Source organism: Fragaria vesca, linkage group LG7, assembly GCF_000184155.1.
Source record: "Fragaria vesca subsp. vesca linkage group LG7, FraVesHawaii_1.0, whole genome shotgun sequence".
Taxonomy (NCBI): Eukaryota; Viridiplantae; Streptophyta; class Magnoliopsida; order Rosales; family Rosaceae; genus Fragaria; species Fragaria vesca.
The window spans coordinates 10,420,315-10,440,250 of record NC_020497.1 but is presented as its reverse complement, the minus strand read 5'-3'; the positions used below and the strand labels follow the sequence as shown (position 1 = coordinate 10,440,250).

General features: G+C 37.8%; 2 protein-coding genes across 2 annotated transcripts in view; one reads left to right on the top strand and one right to left on the bottom strand.

The window, feature by feature from the left end:
• The window catches only part of LOC101298754 (probable peptide/nitrate transporter At3g54450-like), an 8,366-nt gene extending 4,798 nt beyond the window's left edge, over positions 1 to 3,568 (bottom strand). The window contains exons 1-4 of the mRNA XM_004308541.1: positions 3,372 to 3,568; positions 3,062 to 3,279; positions 2,681 to 2,932; positions 1,624 to 1,904 (exon numbers count right to left, since the gene is read on the bottom strand). Coding sequence (XP_004308589.1) covers positions 1,624 to 1,904; positions 2,681 to 2,932; positions 3,062 to 3,279; positions 3,372 to 3,432 — 812 coding nt within the window. The 5' untranslated portion in view covers positions 3,433 to 3,568. The remainder of the gene's footprint in view (positions 1 to 1,623; positions 1,905 to 2,680; positions 2,933 to 3,061; positions 3,280 to 3,371) is intronic.
• A 2,811-nt stretch (positions 3,569 to 6,379) lies between these two features.
• The window catches only part of LOC101298468 (DNA-directed RNA polymerase E subunit 1-like), a 15,369-nt gene continuing 1,812 nt past the window's right edge, over positions 6,380 to 19,936 (top strand). The window contains exons 1-18 of the mRNA XM_004308540.1: positions 6,380 to 6,469; positions 7,352 to 7,456; positions 7,592 to 7,718; positions 7,859 to 7,974; positions 8,563 to 8,604; positions 9,669 to 9,836; positions 10,612 to 10,770; positions 10,891 to 12,783; positions 12,950 to 13,125; positions 13,455 to 13,527; positions 13,629 to 13,768; positions 14,331 to 14,488; positions 14,914 to 15,188; positions 16,006 to 16,179; positions 16,270 to 16,410; positions 16,524 to 17,072; positions 17,125 to 18,054; positions 18,864 to 19,297. Of these exons, the coding sequence (XP_004308588.1) occupies positions 7,376 to 7,456; positions 7,592 to 7,718; positions 7,859 to 7,974; positions 8,563 to 8,604; positions 9,669 to 9,836; positions 10,612 to 10,770; positions 10,891 to 12,783; positions 12,950 to 13,125; positions 13,455 to 13,527; positions 13,629 to 13,768; positions 14,331 to 14,488; positions 14,914 to 15,188; positions 16,006 to 16,179; positions 16,270 to 16,410; positions 16,524 to 17,072; positions 17,125 to 18,054; positions 18,864 to 19,297 (5,636 nt within the window). The 5' untranslated portion in view covers positions 6,380 to 6,469; positions 7,352 to 7,375. The remainder of the gene's footprint in view (positions 6,470 to 7,351; positions 7,457 to 7,591; positions 7,719 to 7,858; positions 7,975 to 8,562; positions 8,605 to 9,668; positions 9,837 to 10,611; positions 10,771 to 10,890; positions 12,784 to 12,949; positions 13,126 to 13,454; positions 13,528 to 13,628; positions 13,769 to 14,330; positions 14,489 to 14,913; positions 15,189 to 16,005; positions 16,180 to 16,269; positions 16,411 to 16,523; positions 17,073 to 17,124; positions 18,055 to 18,863; positions 19,298 to 19,936) is intronic.

The window sequence follows — 19,936 nt, the reverse complement described above, 5'->3', positions numbered from 1 at the left end:
TCATCCCCGAGTTATTGAACTTGGAAAAGTTTAAGGTTTCAAAAACATACCTTTCTAGAGGCTGCCGAGAGGAGAAATAACGTTTCGCCTACTTATACTTCGAATTTGGGGCTGAAAATTTGCTATGAGGAGCAGCTCTGGATGGGGAAGCTGCTATCAAAATTTCAGGTTGATCGGAGCAAGGGAAGGTGGTGAACAGGTGGTCGGTAGCGGCGGCGGTCTGGAATCTTCCGGCGGCCGGTTCGGAGACTTTCCGGCCGGTTCTCAGGGTGAGACCGGCGGCGTTGGATCCGGGACGGAGAGAGCTTTCTGGGGATATAAAATTCCGGTGGAGGACAGTCGGAATTTTGGTCGGAAATCGGGAAAAACAAGGCTGCCCGATTTTAGGGTTTTGGTTTTTAGGGTTTAGAAAAAAAATGGTGGGCTATTGGCTCTAGGGTTAGAACAAAGTGCATGATAACGTGATGAATGATAAAGTGTAGAGACAAAGAGATAGCAAGAGAATCATCATCTTATTCATTGATAGGAGCCCTTTATATAGGAAATTACACAATACCAATATGGTAAGGATATGAATACATAGATCTAGTCTAACTACATATCCTATTGGCATAAGGCCAAGACACACATAGAGAATATCCTAGAACACAAAAATATATATAAAGGAAATTGACGATAATAAAAACAAAAAAAACAAATCATATAACCAGATAAAAGGTCATTCACTACCTATATTCGTTGAACATGTATGAACGAAATATCTTATAGATGTGGAACCACCTCCATTATGCCATAGCTAGGTAGATTCTCTAAAATTGATGTATGCAACTATCTATAAAACATCATGCAAATACAAAGCTATAAAAATAAATGTTGCATAATTCATATTCATGAACCACATCACTGGTAAATGTGAGAGCAACACTAAATGAAAGTAAAGCACTAGTATATATGTGGAAATAAGTACATCAGATTATCAATTAGGTGTAAGAATGTATCGAGGCTTCTGGATTTGATTAAGTCACGGTTGAACCAATTTCGGTTTTTGTCCATTGTAATCGTTGATTATAACTTTAGATTATATAGTATAGTAATTTTTTATTTATAAAAAAGAAGAAGAAAAGAATGTTTATCAGAAATAGTCAATTTTATCTTAATTTATATGACTTTAAATAAGAATTAATCTAATTCCGGCTAATAATTTTATCCAACTCTAACTTTTCTTCTCGACAAGGTCAACTTCCTTGGTTGCTATGCGTATCCATCATCACCTCTACGTAGCAAAACAATTTTCCTCTCGAGGTGCCAGTTTGCCCGAGTGAAATTGTCTAGGGACGAAGTGGCAGTTGAAATTGTCTACACAACTAATAAACTAGTACTTCATCAACATTTTCATTCACATATAGTGACATAGCCATGGCCCCCTATTGCTCATCACCCACAATCCCCACGACTTGATTACAACCTTAGTTTTGACCTTGTGCCTTTTTCTCATGCCCAAACCACTACCGACTACCCAAAGGCACAATTGGACTTCAATATAATTACGTAAATAACTTGCTTAAAGATTTCGCAGCAGATACGTAAATGGGTTGGTTCAAACGACACTGTAATGACATGTACCTGAACTGTTTAGTACGCGCCAATGTCTTGTGCTTGGAATCAACCCCACTGCTCCCACTCTCATCGTCACCGTAGTAGACAACATCATTCCGATGGCCAAGCTTCACGCGCCACTTCCGAGCTGCTGCCACAAACACTTGTGCCACCATCGTCAAGGGACTAGCCCCAACAAGCAGATTATCTTGGTACCGATACCTTTGCATTCCTAAAAGAAATAAAACCAGCCCTACCGCTATTATCACCGCCAAGACACCATAGCTTAGCACCCAGCTCACATCATCCTGAAATAATTATAACGAAATTTTTATGTTAAAGCAAGTTTAATAGCTTAAACAAATGTCATTTCTTTTGTATATGCCCGAAAAGCTACTTATTTATCGATTGTATTTGCGTTAGCAGCACAAGTAACTCAATTATTTAGGGGTTATGAAATTCACACACCCCAAATTGAAATCCACACACCATTTTTTTTTTTAACTTAAATTTTGTCTTTTATTGACTTAAACTTTGTCTTTTATGATTATATTAACCAAAAAAGAAAAAATGTGTGTGAATTTTAATTTATGGTGTGTGGATTTCATATCTCTTATTTAGTTTATTGAGAAGTTCAGAGACGTAACAAGGATAACATACACTAGCTAAATCACATGGGTATGTCCAGAAAATAAGAAATCATCACAACTTTCCCTAGCTAGTTCGGGGTGAAGACTAAATTTTCTTTTGAACTAGTGGAGCTAGCTAGCTTAATGGCGCAGGGGGATAGATTTTCCAACTCACATCCACATGCTGTAGTTGCTAACGGCGGAGACATAGCCGACCCCAAAACGAAGATTAAAAGAGAAGCTCAAGTGTATTTTTGCCATAAAAAAACAAAAAAGAAAAAACAATACTCGGTGCAATTTTGGACCAAAAAGGATGTAAGCCAACCAAAATTCACAGGTAGAGAAATTCCCAGCACACAACCAAAGAGTAAAAAGAAGGAGGAAGCAAATAAAAATTTGTAATATTACGTTAAACTGTTTTGTTGGTCGGAAAAAAAAAATGGTATGTAGAGTACCTGAATATAGATGATACCAAGTGTGGCAACAATAGCGGTGAAAACTATAGCCAAATACCACCAGTTGAAGAATGAGCTCTTGACCTCCTTGTCCTCATCAGTCTCTTCATCAAACTGGTCGGCAGCGAAGGTTTGCACGCAAGGCTTGTGGCCGCCTTCTCCCACGGCCAAAATATAAAGCGCCACGAAGTATGCCCCTTCACGGTAATGCCGAGGAACCACCGAAGCCGATAGGCACAGCATAACCATCCCCTGCCAGTCATTACCATTATCAGCCAGCCATTACATTAATCACTACGACTCATTCTGTACGTAACCTTCGCAAAACGGAAAAATGCCAGGAAGGAAATCAATATTGTTTTCTTTCTTCTTAATATATACCAGGAAATAAATGCAGGTGGAATAGATGATTGTCTTGAAGCGACCGAGGTAGGAATCGGCGACGATGGCACCGAGAATGGGGAAGAGGGAGGAGAGACCGATCCACATGTTGACGTTCTTGGCTGCGGTGGCGGTGGGCTGGTGGAGCTCATTGGTGAGGTACATGATGAGATTACCAGCCAGGCCATAGTAAGCAAACCTCTCTGCAACTTCCACGACTGCATTAATTCACCAAAAGACTTTTGATTAATTCATGAAACCAAAATAGCCGTTGACAGAAACAAAAAGAATTACAGGGTCTGAGATATACAGATGATGAAAATGGCGGCGTTCCAGCCACCACGAGAGAGGGTCCTTTGGGGAGAGAGCATCTTGACGACTTGATAGGCCCGTACGTTGTTTCCGAGTGAGATATATGTACGGAAGTGATCGAGTAGTAGATCCAGATCCTTCGCAGGTGGGTGTTAGCAGTGTGCTGGCATTTGGGTAGGTGTCTTGATGAAGTTATTGTTTTGAGGGTTTTAGGGGTGTGTCCTTTATATAATAGACAGGACGATGAAATTCTCTAGTTCAATGACTTCATAGAGACTTAATTTGGTACTCTCGTGTGTGCTGACTATCTAGTCAATTGGTTTCACCGTTTAATCCTATCTAGATAGTTTGGCCAAGATGCATATAGTAGATGACCGATGAGATATCTATCTAGAATAAATTATCTTTATGTTACTAGAAAAAAACTTTTACTAGAATGAAAATCACAGTACGAATTTGGAAAAAATTCAGGATACATTTACTTATCTGCAATAGAATTCATAAGTGATGATTCCGACATAAAAGAATTCATGTGTTTTATTTACACATGTTGGAATAGGAATGAATGTGGGTTCCACCTCCTAATTGATTTCATAACAACTATAATTGTAATACCAAAAGAGTGGAGGTTGGGTTTAGGCGTTTAGCAATGATATCATCTAGAATAAACTTTTATATTAAGAATACCCTTTGTTAATTTCAATATACTAATAATATTGTGGAAGTTGATGCTAGTAATATTGTGGAGATAAGTATAGTACATTAAAAAGTTGAGCTGATACCATATTTGCTTCATTGCTTTGAAGTTGAGGCCTAAGATTTTATTGAGTATGTAAGTTAAGAAATTGTATTATTTGCAATCTCATCATAATATTCAGATATTGTATGACATTAAGCCTCAAAATGAAGCAATTATGTGCCTTTGTCAAACTAATTATGAGCAATAGACTGCAAGCAAGATACCTACCACGATTATTGTTACTTTTACGAAGACAAATGCTCTATTTACTGGTGATTTTGACCTAACCGCTCTCTATTAGCTCTGCTAGGGTTTCGTTGTCCTCGTTGAAAATTTACAACCATGACATCGGCTATTGCATCCTTGTCGAAGACATTCCAAGTAGCGTATTCCAAAAGAGCTAAGAAGAGTTGAATGAATATTTTCAAAGGCATAAAGAAAAAATTGAAGAGGATTGGCAGAAGCATAAGAAAGAGTGCATGAAGAGGAGGAAATTTGAGGAAGAATACCAAGCACGAAAAATTACACATATGATTTTAATGGTTTCTCACCCACCTCATTCATCCATCCAATATGAAAAGAATAATTCCGTCGTAATTGTAGAAGATAAACACGAGCCAGAAGATTCGCAAACACCTGAATTAAGTGAGCTAGAAGAAATTAAATTAGTTGAAGAAGTTGAACATTTTGACATGATTGTCGGAAATAAAGCCGACTTTGGAAAATCACATTCAGCTAAATTTCAAATTAAGGCCGAAGTTGGTGATTCAAATACATATGAGAATGAAAATTCGGCCTACATAATTGCTTTAGATCGAGAACCTACTGCAAGGGGTATGGATTTGATGCTTTACAACCTACTAAATATAAAATAAATTAAAGGCCGAAAATAAAGAATTATCAAAATTTGCAATTAAGCATTATTGACCACCTCCATAATGGTCACAAAATGTTTATGTTGCATGACCGAGATTCTTTCTTTAATTGGGTCTCCAACGAGGTTTACCTTTGAGCACCCAAATTGGGTTGGGCCTTGAAATTGTTGTGGGCAACCCAAATGGATCAGCTGTTTAGTTCTGTCGCCGACCTCTCTCTCTATATATCTCGATCAGAGTCCTTGTTGCCAGCTGCCTTGCATGCTTGCCAACATTCGGGGAAAGGGTTGTGAAGCCCCAACTCCCGTGACCTCCCGTTGTATTCAGTTTCATTCCAAATTCATCAACCCTAAATGAAGTCTCATACTTATTGTTATAGCTTTGTCAACATTAAAGTTTACCAATTTGAGAACGCTAATGTTTCTACCGACTTTTTTTTAATTTGTTTCAATTTAAATTTGGGATATTGTGAATAGTCTATGTTGGAAAACACACCAAATCAAGTATTTTCAAATATTGTTACTACGAAATCACTTTTGGCATGCCCGATAAGCATACATACTCGCACGCGCGAATGCGCCATTCTGCTCATGCATGACACTTGTAGGAAGGTTAGTACTGTAATAATAATCCGAAGTAAATGAGCATTTTTGGTACGTGAATGACGACCCTTATACACAACAAACGAGGTATGCTTGTCGAAGAAGAGGTCATTTACACCCATCTCTTCACATCGACCACACATTTTAACCCAACCAAAATGGTCAAATGCGGTTGTTTCTTGAAGAAGGGGTCAACATTTAGGGTGCGTAAATAACATCGCCTATACATAACAAACAAGTTTATTTTTGAAAGAAATGATATTTAAACTAACTTGTTGATCACAAATTATTTATGGTTGGGTTAACCCAACCATAATATTCAAATATGAGTTAGTCGGTGAAGAAAGGGTCATTTAAACCACCTCTCCACATCAACTATACATTTTAACCATGGTTGGGTTAACCCAACCAAAATGGTCAAAGCCGTCAGAGCGCATGGTTGTGCCACACTGCCTCCCACTGTGACGTTTTGTCCCCTCTCTTCATTCCCTCCTCCCCTCCGTCGGGGCAAATCACAAACCAACAAAGAATATTACTCAAAGTTATTCCCTAATCTACCCTCCACATATTGACAAATCATGAAGCTAAAAACATGGTCAATGAGGGTAGCAATGTTATTTCATACCAAAGCCCCACACAGCCAGTGACCTGTACGGCTCCTAAGGTAAAAACCACAACAAATAACGTATACATTTTCTCTCTCTCTCTCTCTCTCTCTCTCTTGAAAAACCCAAAAACCTTGTTTTGTATTTTGGACACACACTTCTCCACAGTGGGGAGAGAAAGAGAGGACCCAAAACCCATTTTCAAGTTTTTCTCTACTCTCCACAATCCCCTTTGTTCATGCAAAACCCATTTCTCTCCTATTGATTTCACATAGGTAAGAAGCTTAAAAATCAAACCTTTATGCGTTTTTGGGTCAAAATTTTGGGTGAGAGAGAGAGAGAGAGAACGGAAATTGCTTTGGGAAAAGAAAGCTGTTTGCTTTTGAGCAGAGCTCTCTCTCCGTTCAAAACCCAAGTTTTTACATTTCGTTTTCAGGGCTTAATCTAGGGCTTTGGGTCAAACCCAGAGTGAATTTTGTGAGAATTTTGGCTCTTAACTAGTTTGCATTTTGGGTTTGTGTTTGTGTGGCTGCTTAGAAAGTTTAAGACTTTGCAGAAAGAAGAGACCTTTCTCGTAAATGGGTATTCTTTTTTTGCTTTGTTGAGAATTTTGTGTGTTGAAAATGGAATGTGGGTTTGGTTTCACTCCAAGGACTTGTACATTTTCCTTTTTCTTTTTGGTTTTCCCTTTGCGTTTTTGGGTTTCTTCTTAAGAATTTCAAACCTTTCTGGTTTGAAGTAGCTGTTGAAGTAGAAACAAACGCAAAGACCCATGTAGTTGTTTCTTCTATAAATTTGTTCTGCATGTTTGTTTTGCGTTTAGTAGCTGAGAAAGTAGACGAAACATTTTGGGTTTGTGAATGTTTTGTGGCTGATTTGTGCTGGCTTTCTTTTCTTCCCAATTTCTCACAAACCAAGCAAACTACATTGCTTCAGTTCTAACTGTTATATATATTTCTTATTTTTTTTTATTTTCCATATTTAGTTGTGTATTTATGGTTTTAGAGGTTGCTACCTCTTGCAAACTGTTTTTGTGTTGAAATTTAATTATTTGGTACTTATGGAAGCTGTGTTGGTACACTTGCATGTTGGTTTTGAATTAAAAGTTAAATCCTCTCTACATAAATCTCATTTTTCGCTTCTATTTTATGGGGCAGTGTTTAAAGAAAGCTTGAAAGAAAATGGAGGAAGCTTCTTGCTCACCGGTTTTAGACGGGGAGCTGATTGGGATCAGATTCGGATTAGCAACCCATCAAGAAATTGTAAGTAGAAATATCGCGTTTTGATTCAGTATGCATTGGAGAATTGACATGTATAGTTCTTATTGTATGCAATAATCTGAGCTCATTTCAGCTCTTAATGTTTAAACTTGTGTGTTTACTTTTTGTCTATGGCAGTGTACAGCATCGATGATGGGATGCTCTATAAGCCACGCTAGTCAACTATCTAACCCATTCCTTGGCCTTCCTCTTGAGTTTGGAAAGTGTGAATCTTGTGGTACATCCGAACCTGGAAAGTGCGAAGGTGCATAACACTCTTTTGTTACCCGTTTTATCTTTCATTAATTTACAGAATGCCACAAAATAAGGTAACAGGAAAGAAAACAGATTATAAATCCAGCTAATATTCTTGTAATGACAATGTGTGTTTTATGCCATTTTCAGGACACTTTGGATACATTGACTTACCAGTACCCATATATCATCCTAACCATGTCAGTGAGCTGAAGAAGTTGTTGAGTCTCTTGTGCTTGAAATGCTTAAAAATGAAAAAGAACAAGGTACTACCTGATTGACTTCATCCTTTGTAACAGTCTCTTTGATTAGATCTATGCATGCAAAGCAGATATTATATATGTTTTATTAGCTTGTCAAAGGATTTTCTTTTATGTTATTTGACTCTTTAGCTTGAAATATGAAGTTTGCATGAATAAGTCATGCTATTTTTACCGTTATCTTCAAATCTTATAGATTTCACTTTCATTTTCTTGTATATAAGTATCCTGCATAGCATCCATCTTTGGAATCTTGACATGATTTTTTTTGTTTTTGTTATGAAATTTGCTAAAGTACAAGATTTATTTCCAACATGGAGGCCTTTGTCGTCTGTACTTAAAACTATGTCAATTCTATTTTTATGAAAATTACTGCTAGCCATGTCAATTCTATGCTCACGTGTTTTATTGTTCCTTCCACCTGTCATTGATCGAAAGATTGTTTTTCTTATTTACTCAGTTATTAAATTTCAGTAAACTATTTTCTGGGCTTCTGGCGTGTATTTAAGTAGCTGTTTCCTAGCCATAAAATTTCTGTACTAATATTCTTCTTCAATGATTTGCTGGGTTGATACAATTCAGGTCCCAACCAAGAGTGCCGGTTTGGCCGAAAGATTGTTATCAGTATGTTGTGAGGTAAGTTCTTTTCTTTACTACAAATCAGGTATCATGTGTTTAACTGTCTAGTATTGTTCTATCTCTCTACACACATGCTAATTTTGTGAACCAATATTTTTGAGCCTTGGGTACGCAATTACCAATTTATGCTTCTAGTTACTCTTTGATTCAACTAGTACTCCAACTACCAGTATTTGTTTGGAGATTGAAGTTCTCATTACTTTGAGTTTCCGAAAAGTTCTATCTGAATGATACACATGGGATGAGCTTGCCATGGATAAATACTTGAATGTATGGTATGAGAATCCCTCTTTTCTGAAAAAAGAAAAAGAAAACTGCAATGTGTATTCATTTAATTGGTAGAGAGCATATATATATATATATCTATATATATATATCTTGGTGTGAATTTTAACTCCTTAAAGACAAGGAATAAACAACATTTAATGACTTTAAAGGTGCAAAAATTGCACTACCGGCAGAGTGCTTATTTGGTCTAATCCTTGGGTTTGTGCTTCAAATAGTTTTAGACGCTGCCGGTTGATTCTTATCTGCTTTTTTTTTTCTCTTTGCTACTTTATATAAATCTGATCTTTGGTTAAACCAGAACCAAAAAATGTGGTTTAGTTTGTGAATCCCCTAAAAAGTTTTCAAGTACAGGTAAACTGGGAATTAACATGTAGCAGAACATGATTTGTGTATGATAAGAACAATTATTTCTTATCTCATATGTCTTCATCTGTTGTTCGTGATGTCCTTCAGAGCTTTACTCTTTGGTTTTAAAAAGTTTGAAACCAACAGTGAGAATTTATCTTCTATAAGCTTATTATTAGCATTTTGACGGACTATCAGCTGATATTGTATTATACAATATTTCATGCTATATCATCCTTCCTGTGGATGGACTTTGGAGATGAATGAAAGTATCAATGATTTCTATTATAATAAACTTTTGTATACAACAGAGGATGGAATCTAGTTTGCAGGCTTTGAGCGACTTATTCTTATCAAAGTATTGTCTTTTTGTGCAATGTGTATTATTTTCTACTTACAAGTCTTATGTTCTGTCCTTTTTTGTGCAGGATGCTGCACAAGTTTCTATCACAGAGTTCAAGCCAAGAGATGGGGTTTGTTCCTTGCAATTGAAACTACCTTCTAACAAAAAACCACCGCCTGGTTTTTGGAATTTCTTGGAGAGATATGGCTTTCGCTATGGTGATGGTGTAAAACGCATTTTGCTTCCTAGAGAGGTTAGACTCTTACTGCCTGCATGTTTTCTCCTTGATCGTGTCACAGTTTTTTTATATTTCCTAGAAAGATATGGTTTTCATTATGGTGATGGCGTGAAAACACATTTTGCTTCCTAGAGAGGTTAGCTTCTTACTACCTGCAAAATGTGCTGTTTTATTCAAACCAGTGCTCATTAAATCCTTATTTCTAATATGACCAGCTAGTCTGTAGTGTCAAGTGGCATTGTTTGTCCTATATCGGTTAAATCAATTGGATCATTGAAGTTCTTGCTCTTTTGTTGTTTTTTTAGAAGATAGTAGGTTCTTTTTTATATTTTATTATATTATTAATTTTACTATGACCGCCACATCTTTTTTAATTGTACAGACCCAGACAACTTCACTAATCATAGTAATCTAACAAATTGAGCAACCTATGTATACATAAACTATTTCAATAAACAGTTAATGGTGATATTGTTCTATCAGCTTCATGTGGTTTCAACTGGAATGGTTTATATTATTCAATTAAGAGGTCTGATGGTTGAACTAGTTTGCTAGTTCTGTCGATTCTGACCAAATGAATGACAAAATTCAATGATTCTGTTCAATGCTATTGTTCTTGGAAAGTAAAGATTTCTTGCCCCTACTCAATGTTTCTGCCTTGGTTCAAAAGAACATAAAGAATAAAATTCCCACACATTATATGTAGTCATGATTGCTATTCATACATTTCTTACAGAATGCCTTTTATGTCACGCTAATACTTGTTATTCATATTGATTATGACCACCAGGTGATGCAGATTCTCAGAAGAATCCCTGAAGAGACAAAGAAAAAACTGGCGACTAGAGGCTATAATCCTCAAGATGGATACATCTTGAATCATATACCTGTCCCTCCTAATTGCTTGTCAGTGCCTGAAATATCTGATGGTGTTACCATTATCTCTGCGGTAAGTTGGTTGGTATAATAATACACCTTAGTTGTTTCTGTTTGGAGTGCTTAAGAAAAATGTTCTATTCAATAAAGGGTCCATGATACACCTAACAAGCATTTGCATGTTCTTTTCCAGGATCCTTCAATATCAATGCTCAAAAAGGTTCTAAGAAGAGTTGAAGAGATCAGTAGTTCAAGGTCTGGTGCAGCAAATTTTGAATCTGAAATTGACGAGGTTGATTTGTTGCAAGAATCAGTTGATCAGTATCTTCAAGTTAGGGGTACTGGAAAGGCATCACGTGAAAGTGATGCAAGATTCGGTGGGACCAAGGAGCTCAGTGAATCTTCGACAAAAGCATGGCTCGAAAAAATGAGGACATTGTTTATCAGAAAGGGTTCAGGATTCTCTTCCCGCACAGTGATTACGGGGGATGCATATAGAAGGGTGAATGAAGTTGGTATCCCATATGATATTGCCCAAAGAATTACATTTGAGGAGAAGGTCAATGCACATAATATTAGGCGTCTTCAAGAGCTGGTAGATAGCAAGTTATGCCTAACCTACAGCGATGGTTCATCAACTTACTCTTTAAGAGAAGGTTCAAAGGGGCACACATTTTTGAAGCCTGGTCAAGTGGTGCATAGGAGGATAATGGATGGGGATCTTGTTTTTGTAAATAGGCCTCCAACTACGCATAAACATTCTCTGCAAGCACTGCAAGTTTATGTGCATGAGGACAAGGTGGTAAAGATAAATCCTCTGATTTGTGGGCCACTAAGTGCTGACTTTGATGGAGATTGCATTCATCTGTTCTATCCCCAATCACTTGCGGCAAAGGCAGAAGTTATGGAGCTTTTTTCAGTGGAGAAGCAGCTGCTTAGCTCTCACAGTGGCAAGCCTAATTTGCAACTGGCCACTGATTCGCTTTTGTCGTTAAAACTGATGTTTAAGAAATACTTTTTTAACAAAGCAGCAATGCAGCAGTTGGCCATGTTTGTTTCGTCTTCATTGCCACAACCAGCTTTATTGAAAGCTAATTCTACAGTTCCATGTTGGACTGCTTTGCAGATATTGCAGACTGCATTGCCTGCTCAGTTTCAGTCCTCTGGTGACAGACACTTGGTCAAGGATAGTGAGGTGCTCTTACTTGATTGTAGTACTAGTCTTGTACCATCTCTGATCAATGACATTGGTACCTCTATTTTCTTTGAGAAAAGTGCTGAAGATGTTCTCAGTTTCTTTAATTCTATGCAGCCATTGCTGATGGAGAATTTATTTTCAGAAGGGTTCAGTGTGGGTTTGGAGGATTTTGCTTTGCCTAGGGCATCTATACAAGACATCCAAAAGGGCCTTAAGGAAATTTCTCCTTTGTTGTTCCATATGAGGACAGTATATAATGAGCTTGTTGAGATGCAATTGGAGAATCACATCCGCAAAGTAAAAGAACCGGTCTCGAATTTTATATTAAATTCATCGGCATTGGGTGATTTAATTGACTCTAAAAGTGATTCTGCAATGAACAAAGTAGTTCAACAAGTTGGATTTCTAGGCCGGCAACTGTATGACCAGGGGAAACTCTATTCAAAAACATTGGTTGAGGATGTGAGCTCACTGTATCAGAACAAGTATCCATCTGACATTGTGGATTATCCCTCAGCAGAATTCGGATTGGTTCATAGGGGTTTTGTTCATGGGTTGGATCCAGTTGAGGGAATGATTCATTCCATTGCTACAAGAGAAGTAATTGTTCGATCCTCGAGAGGTTTGTCTGAACCGGGGACTCTATTCAAGAATCTTATGGCTACACTGCGAGACGTTGTCATTTGCTATGATGGCACAGTGAGGAATGTCTGTAGTAATTCCATAATTCAGTTCGAATATGGCGTGAAGAGTGGATCTGGTCCGGAGAATTTGTTCCCTGCTGGTGAACCTGTAGGTGTGTTAGCTGCAACAGCAATGTCAAATCCAGCATACAAGGCAGTTCTTGATTCTACGCCAAGCAGCAACTCTTCATGGGATTTGATGAAGGTAGGTAGTTTTGGTTGATGAATATTTTTATTTACCTTCTGTTAACAAATGATAGTCACCTTCTGTTAACACCAAGCAGCAACTCTTCATGGGATTTGTTGAATATCTGTCCTCCTTGCACCCATGTTCATCATAATATTACGTAACTTTATTTTGTTTTCCTCAGGAAATACTACTCTGCAAAGTCAATTTCAAGAATGAGCTCATTGATCGTCGTGTAGTCCTGTATCTGAATGATTGTGGTTGTGGAAGAAAATACTGCAGAGAACATGCGGCATATTTGGTCAAGAATCGTTTGAAAAAAGTCAGCCTTAAAGATACTGCTGTCGAGTTTATGATTGAGTATGCTCTGCCTCCAATTTCAGTTTATGATTGAGTGTGGTCAGCCTCATATATCTGTCAGCATTTTGGTATATACTTTATAATATGTGTATGCATGTACAAATATTTCTCAGTCCTTTAGCCCATGTTGGTTAGTAATGTGTTATCATTCTTGGCAATTTTGCTTTATTATTTTGTTTGTGGTCCTGTTTCGAGTCTGACTATGCATCATAATTGTCTTCCCTTTGGTCTAGCATAAGACCTATCATGCTTGTATTGTGACTTTTGAATTATAGTCCCGTCTTTCGGTAAGTCTTTACTTAAATGTCTGTCAATGATTTTGCATGCAGATATCAAAAAGAGCGAGCTGCAGGAAGCATGGAAATCGACTCTGGCCTTGTTGGTCATGTTCATTTGAATGAGGTTGACTTTGTTTTTAATTATTATGAAGTTTTGTGTAATTTTTTCATTTACCAAGTTGCTTTTGCCTGTTTCTTTGGAGTAACGAGAGCCTTATTTAGCAGATGCTGTTACGGGAGCTGAATCTAGGAATGTCTGAGATCCTTCAAAAATGCGAAGAAACTATCAATTCATTTCGGAGAAAGAAGGTCGGGAAGAAGATGAACATTGGCGAAATTTTTAAAAGGACAATTTTGTCGTACAGGTTGGTTATTGTATGGCTTGTATTTAGGTTTAGCTTGTGAACTTGGTCATTTTCTTTTATTTGGTTACCTATCTGAATGATGATTTAATATGTAAGATTGTGAGGGAAAATAAAACCTTTTCTGTTTAATATGATATTTTTAAAAACAATTTAAGCTGAGATTATTTTGATTAATAATTTATTTGGAGGCTTAAACTGGTAACTACAAGAATATACAAGAGGAGTTGAATACAGACAATACAAAAGGCTTAACAACTAAGCCGTAGTAATTATAGGCATCATCCTTGTTGTTACCATACCACTTAATGCTTCCTTTTGGTCTAGTACTTCACTGATGCTGCATTTAGGATGCCCAGAGATTATGAAGTCCCATTTAAAAAAAAAAATTAATATATCCCCAACTCATCCAGAATTGGCTACATATGGCATAAATGGAATACATCTAGTCTACCTAGTTGGCAGTCTTTCCCCTCTCGTGCTTGTAATTGTACTACTGCACATTAGAACTATTGATATATGTATTGAAGTGAAAAACTCCATAATGATTTACTCTGGTTTGCAGTGAATGTTGCTCTTTTCATCAGTCCTCTGCTGACAATAGATCTGGATCCCCTTGCTTGATGTTCTTCTACCAAGATTTTAATAATTCAGAGTTAGAGGCCATTTCACAAATGTTGGCCGACTTTATTTGCCCAGTTCTTCTAAAAACTGTAATTAAAGGTAACTTTTACAGTAATTGTGCAAAAAGATGAAGAGTTAATGATTTAACTTCATTACTTGTTTGGTTTTGCGACTCTGAAATGAAGTGAACGATTCTTCTGAGTGCTGACTTGGTGTCTGCAATTCGTATCATCGACTTATGCTTGCAGTGTACATAGTGTAAAATAAACACTCCCCAAAATCACTTGATTTTTAAAAGATTGAAGATTCAACTTTTGAGTTTGTATCTCATCAGCTTCATGTGTTTTTGATTTTTTTTAGAAATTCAATTTTTCTAAGACTTCAGGATTGGGTGTACGTCCAAAATTAAAGGATTTTCTTTTGTTTTTTCATTGTAATTTTTGATTTTCCATTCAATAAAGTCATTGGTATGAAACAAAATTATCTTGATTTTATTCATAAACATAGAAATTTCTTATGGACAGGTGATCCTCGAATTTCGTCGGCCAATATAATTTGGATCAATTCAGAATCAACAACTTGGATTAGAAGCCCAAACAAATCTCTGAAGGGTGAATTGGCTTTGGATGTTGTTCTGGAGAAGTCGGTTGTTAAACAAAGTGGTGATGCGTGGAGAATAGCCCTTGATTGTTGCCTTCCAGTGCTTCATTTGATTGACACCAGGCGTTCCATTCCATATGCCATCAAACAAGTGCAGGAATTGTTGGGGGTTTCTTGTGCTTTTGATCAAGCAGTTCAGGTACTATAATTAAGTTCATAACATTTTTCTTATTTCTGATCTTGTAACCTTTTACCAGAAGTGATTTCCTGTGTAGGTAGCAATTTATAATAGGGCTGATCATAGGGGTGTCCTGTCATGTATATGTCGCCCCTCTCTCTCTCTATGTTTTCTTTATTTTTTATTTTATTTATTTTTCTAAATGACTTGACCAAAAGGTGTTTGTATTGACACTCATAAGTGATCGATAATATGTATGGCCTACCACTATCTCGGCATCTTCTTGTTTATTTTAAGATTGTATTGACACATATAACGTGTATTTAAAACTTAGACTAGGATTTTCTTATCCTTAGTTCAGTCCTTCTGTCTTACCCAAGGATTATTAACGCTGCAAGGAATATAGAGTACTAGTCAAGTTAGGAAAATCGAATTCAGAAATTTCTTCTTGCTATACCAGTTAAATAGTTTTGTCAAAATTGCTGTTCGACTTTAGACCAGTATTTTCTTATTTCTTTATAAATTCAGTAAATGTCAAGTAGTAGTCAACTCTGTCCTTTCACCTTCCAGGTGTTTGTTATAGGGATTCATATGACTAAATTTCCATGAGCCATCCTAGTGACATTCTTTGCTTTACTTTATTATGGGCCTGAATAGGTACTTTATTAAGCTTTACATCATATGACATTGATTTAACAACACCATGAAATCTGAAACACCAATCCTACTCCTACTTATGGTTCAAACTTTCATCAGCTCTGTCCTTTTTGAAATAAAAAAATGGAAAGAAATTTTGATCAACTCTCCAAGGACTTACATTTTGTGATTGATGATGCAGCGCCTTGCGAAAGCTGTTGCAATGGTAGCAAAAGGTGTTCTCAAAGAGCATCTTATTCTGTTGGCAAATAGTATGACATGCGCTGGAAATTTCGTTGGATTCAATCCTGGTGGTTATAAAGCACTATCTCGCGCATTGAATATACAAGTACCCTTCACAGAAGCAACATTGTTTGTAAGTATATTTGAAGGAAAAATTGGTTACAGTTCCCAATTAGATGAAATATAATTGCAACTAAGTTCTGTTTTCATTATTGGGTTGTAGACACCAAAAAAGTGTTTTGAGAGAGCAGCTGAAAAGTGTCATATGGATTCATTGTCGAGCATAGTTGCATCATGTTCGTGGGGTAAACATGTAGCAGTTGGTACTGGCTCCAGGTTCGAAATCCTCTGGGACACAAAAGAGGTACTTTATGATTTGTTAGTTCACTTGGCTTAAAGTTATTCTCAGTATTCAATGTAGCCGTCATACTTTCTGTTGAAATGGCCTACACATTTACATATTAGTTGTTATTTTAGGGAGGCTTGAACGAAGTGGGTGGCGTAGATGTTTTCAACTTTCTACATATGGTGAACGCTGCAAATGGAGAAGAATTAACTACTGCAGCTTTGGGAACAGAAATTGATGATCTTGTGCCGGATTATGAAAATGGAGATGTGTCCTTGTCACCAGAGCATAATTCTAGTTCTGATAAGCCAGTGTTTGAAGATATTGTCGAGTTCCCTGATAATTTTGAAAATGTTCCTGGAAAATCGAGCTGGGATTCAATCTACACCGCTTCTACTGGTGGGAAAGACTGGGGGGCAGTTAAAATTGGAACACAAGATGGCATTTCAGCTGAAACCCAAGCGGATAGCACATCTGCGTGGGGGATTAAGACTCCTAGAGAAGATGATACATCTCCCTGGGGAACAGCCAAGACTGCTACAGAAGATGCCCCATCTGCGTGGGGTACCAAGACTGTTAAAGAAGATGCCCCATCTGCATGGGGGATTAAGACAGCGAGAGAAGACGCTCGATCTCCCTGGGGAACAGCTAAGACTGCTACAGAAGATGCCTCATCTGCAGTGGGGGACCAAGACTGTTAAAGAAGATGCCCCATCTGCATGGGGGATTAAGACGGCGAGAGAAGACGCTCCATCTCCATGGGGAACAGCCAAAACTGCTACAGGAGATGCTCTGTCTGCTTGGGGGACCAAGACTCTTAAAGAAGATGCCCCATCTGCATGGGGGACTAAGACTGTGAGAGAAGATGCTCCATCTCCATGGGGAACAGCCAAGAGAGCTACAGAAGATGCTCCGGCTGCATGGGGCGCCAAGTCAGCTACAGAAGATGCTCCGCCTCCATGGGGAACAGCCAAGACAGCTGCAGAAGATGCTCCGTCTGCATGGGGCGTCAAGGCTGTTAAAAAAGATGCCTCATCTCCATGGGAGACAAAGACTGCAACAGAAGATGCCACTACTGCATGGGGGAGAAACAATGAAAAGAAACATGTCCTCACTGCAGAAGTCCTTGAGGATTCCAAGGCTAGAGAAGATGCCACATCTGGCTGGGGGACAGAAAATGCAGAAAATGCACAATCTACATGGAGAACCAGTACAGAAAGTGAGAATGGTTGGTCTGGTAGGGGGGGGAGTAAAGTTGAATCAACAGATGTTCAGTCCCAGAAAGCAGTAGAAAACCCCAAGGGTTGGAATGACTTCTCTGCTGGGGTAAGAAAACCCCAGACGGAGAATGCTGGGTCTGGATGGGGCATGAAAGGTTCTGAGAAGAAAGGTGATATTGAGTTGGAACAAGACGAGTCTACCCGTCATTCTTGGAAGCAGAAGTCTGCTGATGCTTCTTCTCAGGGTGCTTGGGAACGGCAGAAGTCTCCTGATACTTCCAAAGGCACATGGGAGCAGCCAAAGTCTGCTGAGATGTCTCACGGCGCTTGGGGACAGCAAAAGTCTCCCGATGTCTCTCAAGGTGTATGGGGGCTGGAAAAGCCTGCTAGTACCAATTCTCAAGGCTCATGGGGACAGCAAAAGTCTCCTGAGATACCTCAGGTGGTTACAAATAACCATTGATATTTATAATCCCTATTTATAATGCTTTTATGAATTTTTTATGTTCCAGATTATTTTAGGATTTATTATTTACTAAAATTCTTAGGTAGCTTTCAATTTTTAGGAATCACCTTTCCCTAGCTGTTTTAAAATTATTGTGGCCCTTATAATTCTAGTAGGAGAAAGGGCAGAGTTGAGAAAGATTATTAACCTCCTAAATTTCTAAGGCCATCTCAAAACGGTAGGTTTAAAGTTCAGTATTTTACCCCATCTAGTCCTTACCCAGTCTATTACAAAGAATTGTTTTGAGGGTTCAAAGTCTAAAACTTGGCCCAGACCATGCTATAGACCCAAAATGGATGAAGAAAGTAGAAGCTTGGCCCCACATTCATTTGTGTTGGATAACAATGCGCCACATAACTTGGTCTACCTGTACACAAAATTTTTTAACAAAATTTAAAATTTGAAGTTTAGACTTTATTATTGTTGGGATGCCAACAACTCTATCACAGTCGCTAATTTAGTATGTTTCCAACAGGTTGTTGCTTTCAATAATTATCTATTTTGCCTATAATTTCTCACTGTAACCTCTTCATAATTTCTCACTTTCTTTACCTTCTCCCACTTCTTTTAATACTTCTAAAAGTTGAAAACTTTGGACCATTGTCTCTTTAGACCATGTTCTCTTCTTTCTCCCTTTTCTCATCTCAATCCTCTATCTGTTGTTCTTCCAGTTCTCTTTTGAATCCCCTATATGTTCTTTCTTTTCTACATCTTAATTCACTGATCACCAGCTTGTACATTATCAGGGTAACTGGGGACAGCAAACGTCTCCTGATATTTCTCAAGGCACATGGGGGCAGCAAAAGTCTCCTGAGATGTCTCAAGGCTCTTGGGGACAGCAGAAACCTTCTGACACTTCTCAACCTGCAACTGTGAATCAGTGGGATTCTCAAAGTGAAGCAGCTGTTGAAAGACATCAACAATGGGGTCATAATGGAGATTCAAACAAGAGAAAACGTTTTGAAGGTGGCAGGAGTTGGGGTCCAAATGCTGGGGAGTGGAAGGGTAAGAATAGTCGCCCTGCTAAATCACCTGGAATGGTGAATGATGATTCTAGTGTCGCTGCAATATATACCGCAACACGGCAAAGATTGGACATTTTCACATCTGAGGAGCAAGATGTTCTTTCCCATATTGAGCCGACTATGCTCTCTATTCGAAGAATAATGCATCAATCTGGGTATGTTTTCTTATTCAGAATTATACTTTCTGTGCTTTGATATTTTACCTCTTATCACTGTTCTTGCAAATATAATAGTATGGATGATAAATGAAATTGTTTGTAAGATTCTAAACGGTTTTCTCCTTGAGGAAAAAATTTGGACAATATTTCAAGGGAAAGTTTGGGTAGTTTGTGGACTATTTATAAGACGTAGTGATATTTTCAGCCTACCATGGCTTTGTCTCTTTTGAATTGCCTGATTAGCCGTTTAGGGTCTTAAGTAAATTGCAGGAATATGCTATACCATTCTTCTCTCAATTGTTGTGTGGGGGCTTTTATTCTGTATTCTGCATCGTTATAGTTTACTTTCTCTTAAATGTGGACACAGAAGATGTTGTATCATCAACGTTGTGATTGTAATATGATTGTCCGCATTTGCTCGGTGTTCTACATTATATGACACCGTAGTGTCACTTGCATAGTTTTCTGCTTTTCATTCTCTTTTGTTGTATAGTTGACTATTTACTCTATATATAAATATATATATATATATATATATATACAATGCTGATCAGGTGCGGACGTCTGCATACTAAAGTTTTGGTGCGGTATTTCCTATTTTTACACCTACTTTTCGATCGTAATTTCCTCATCTCC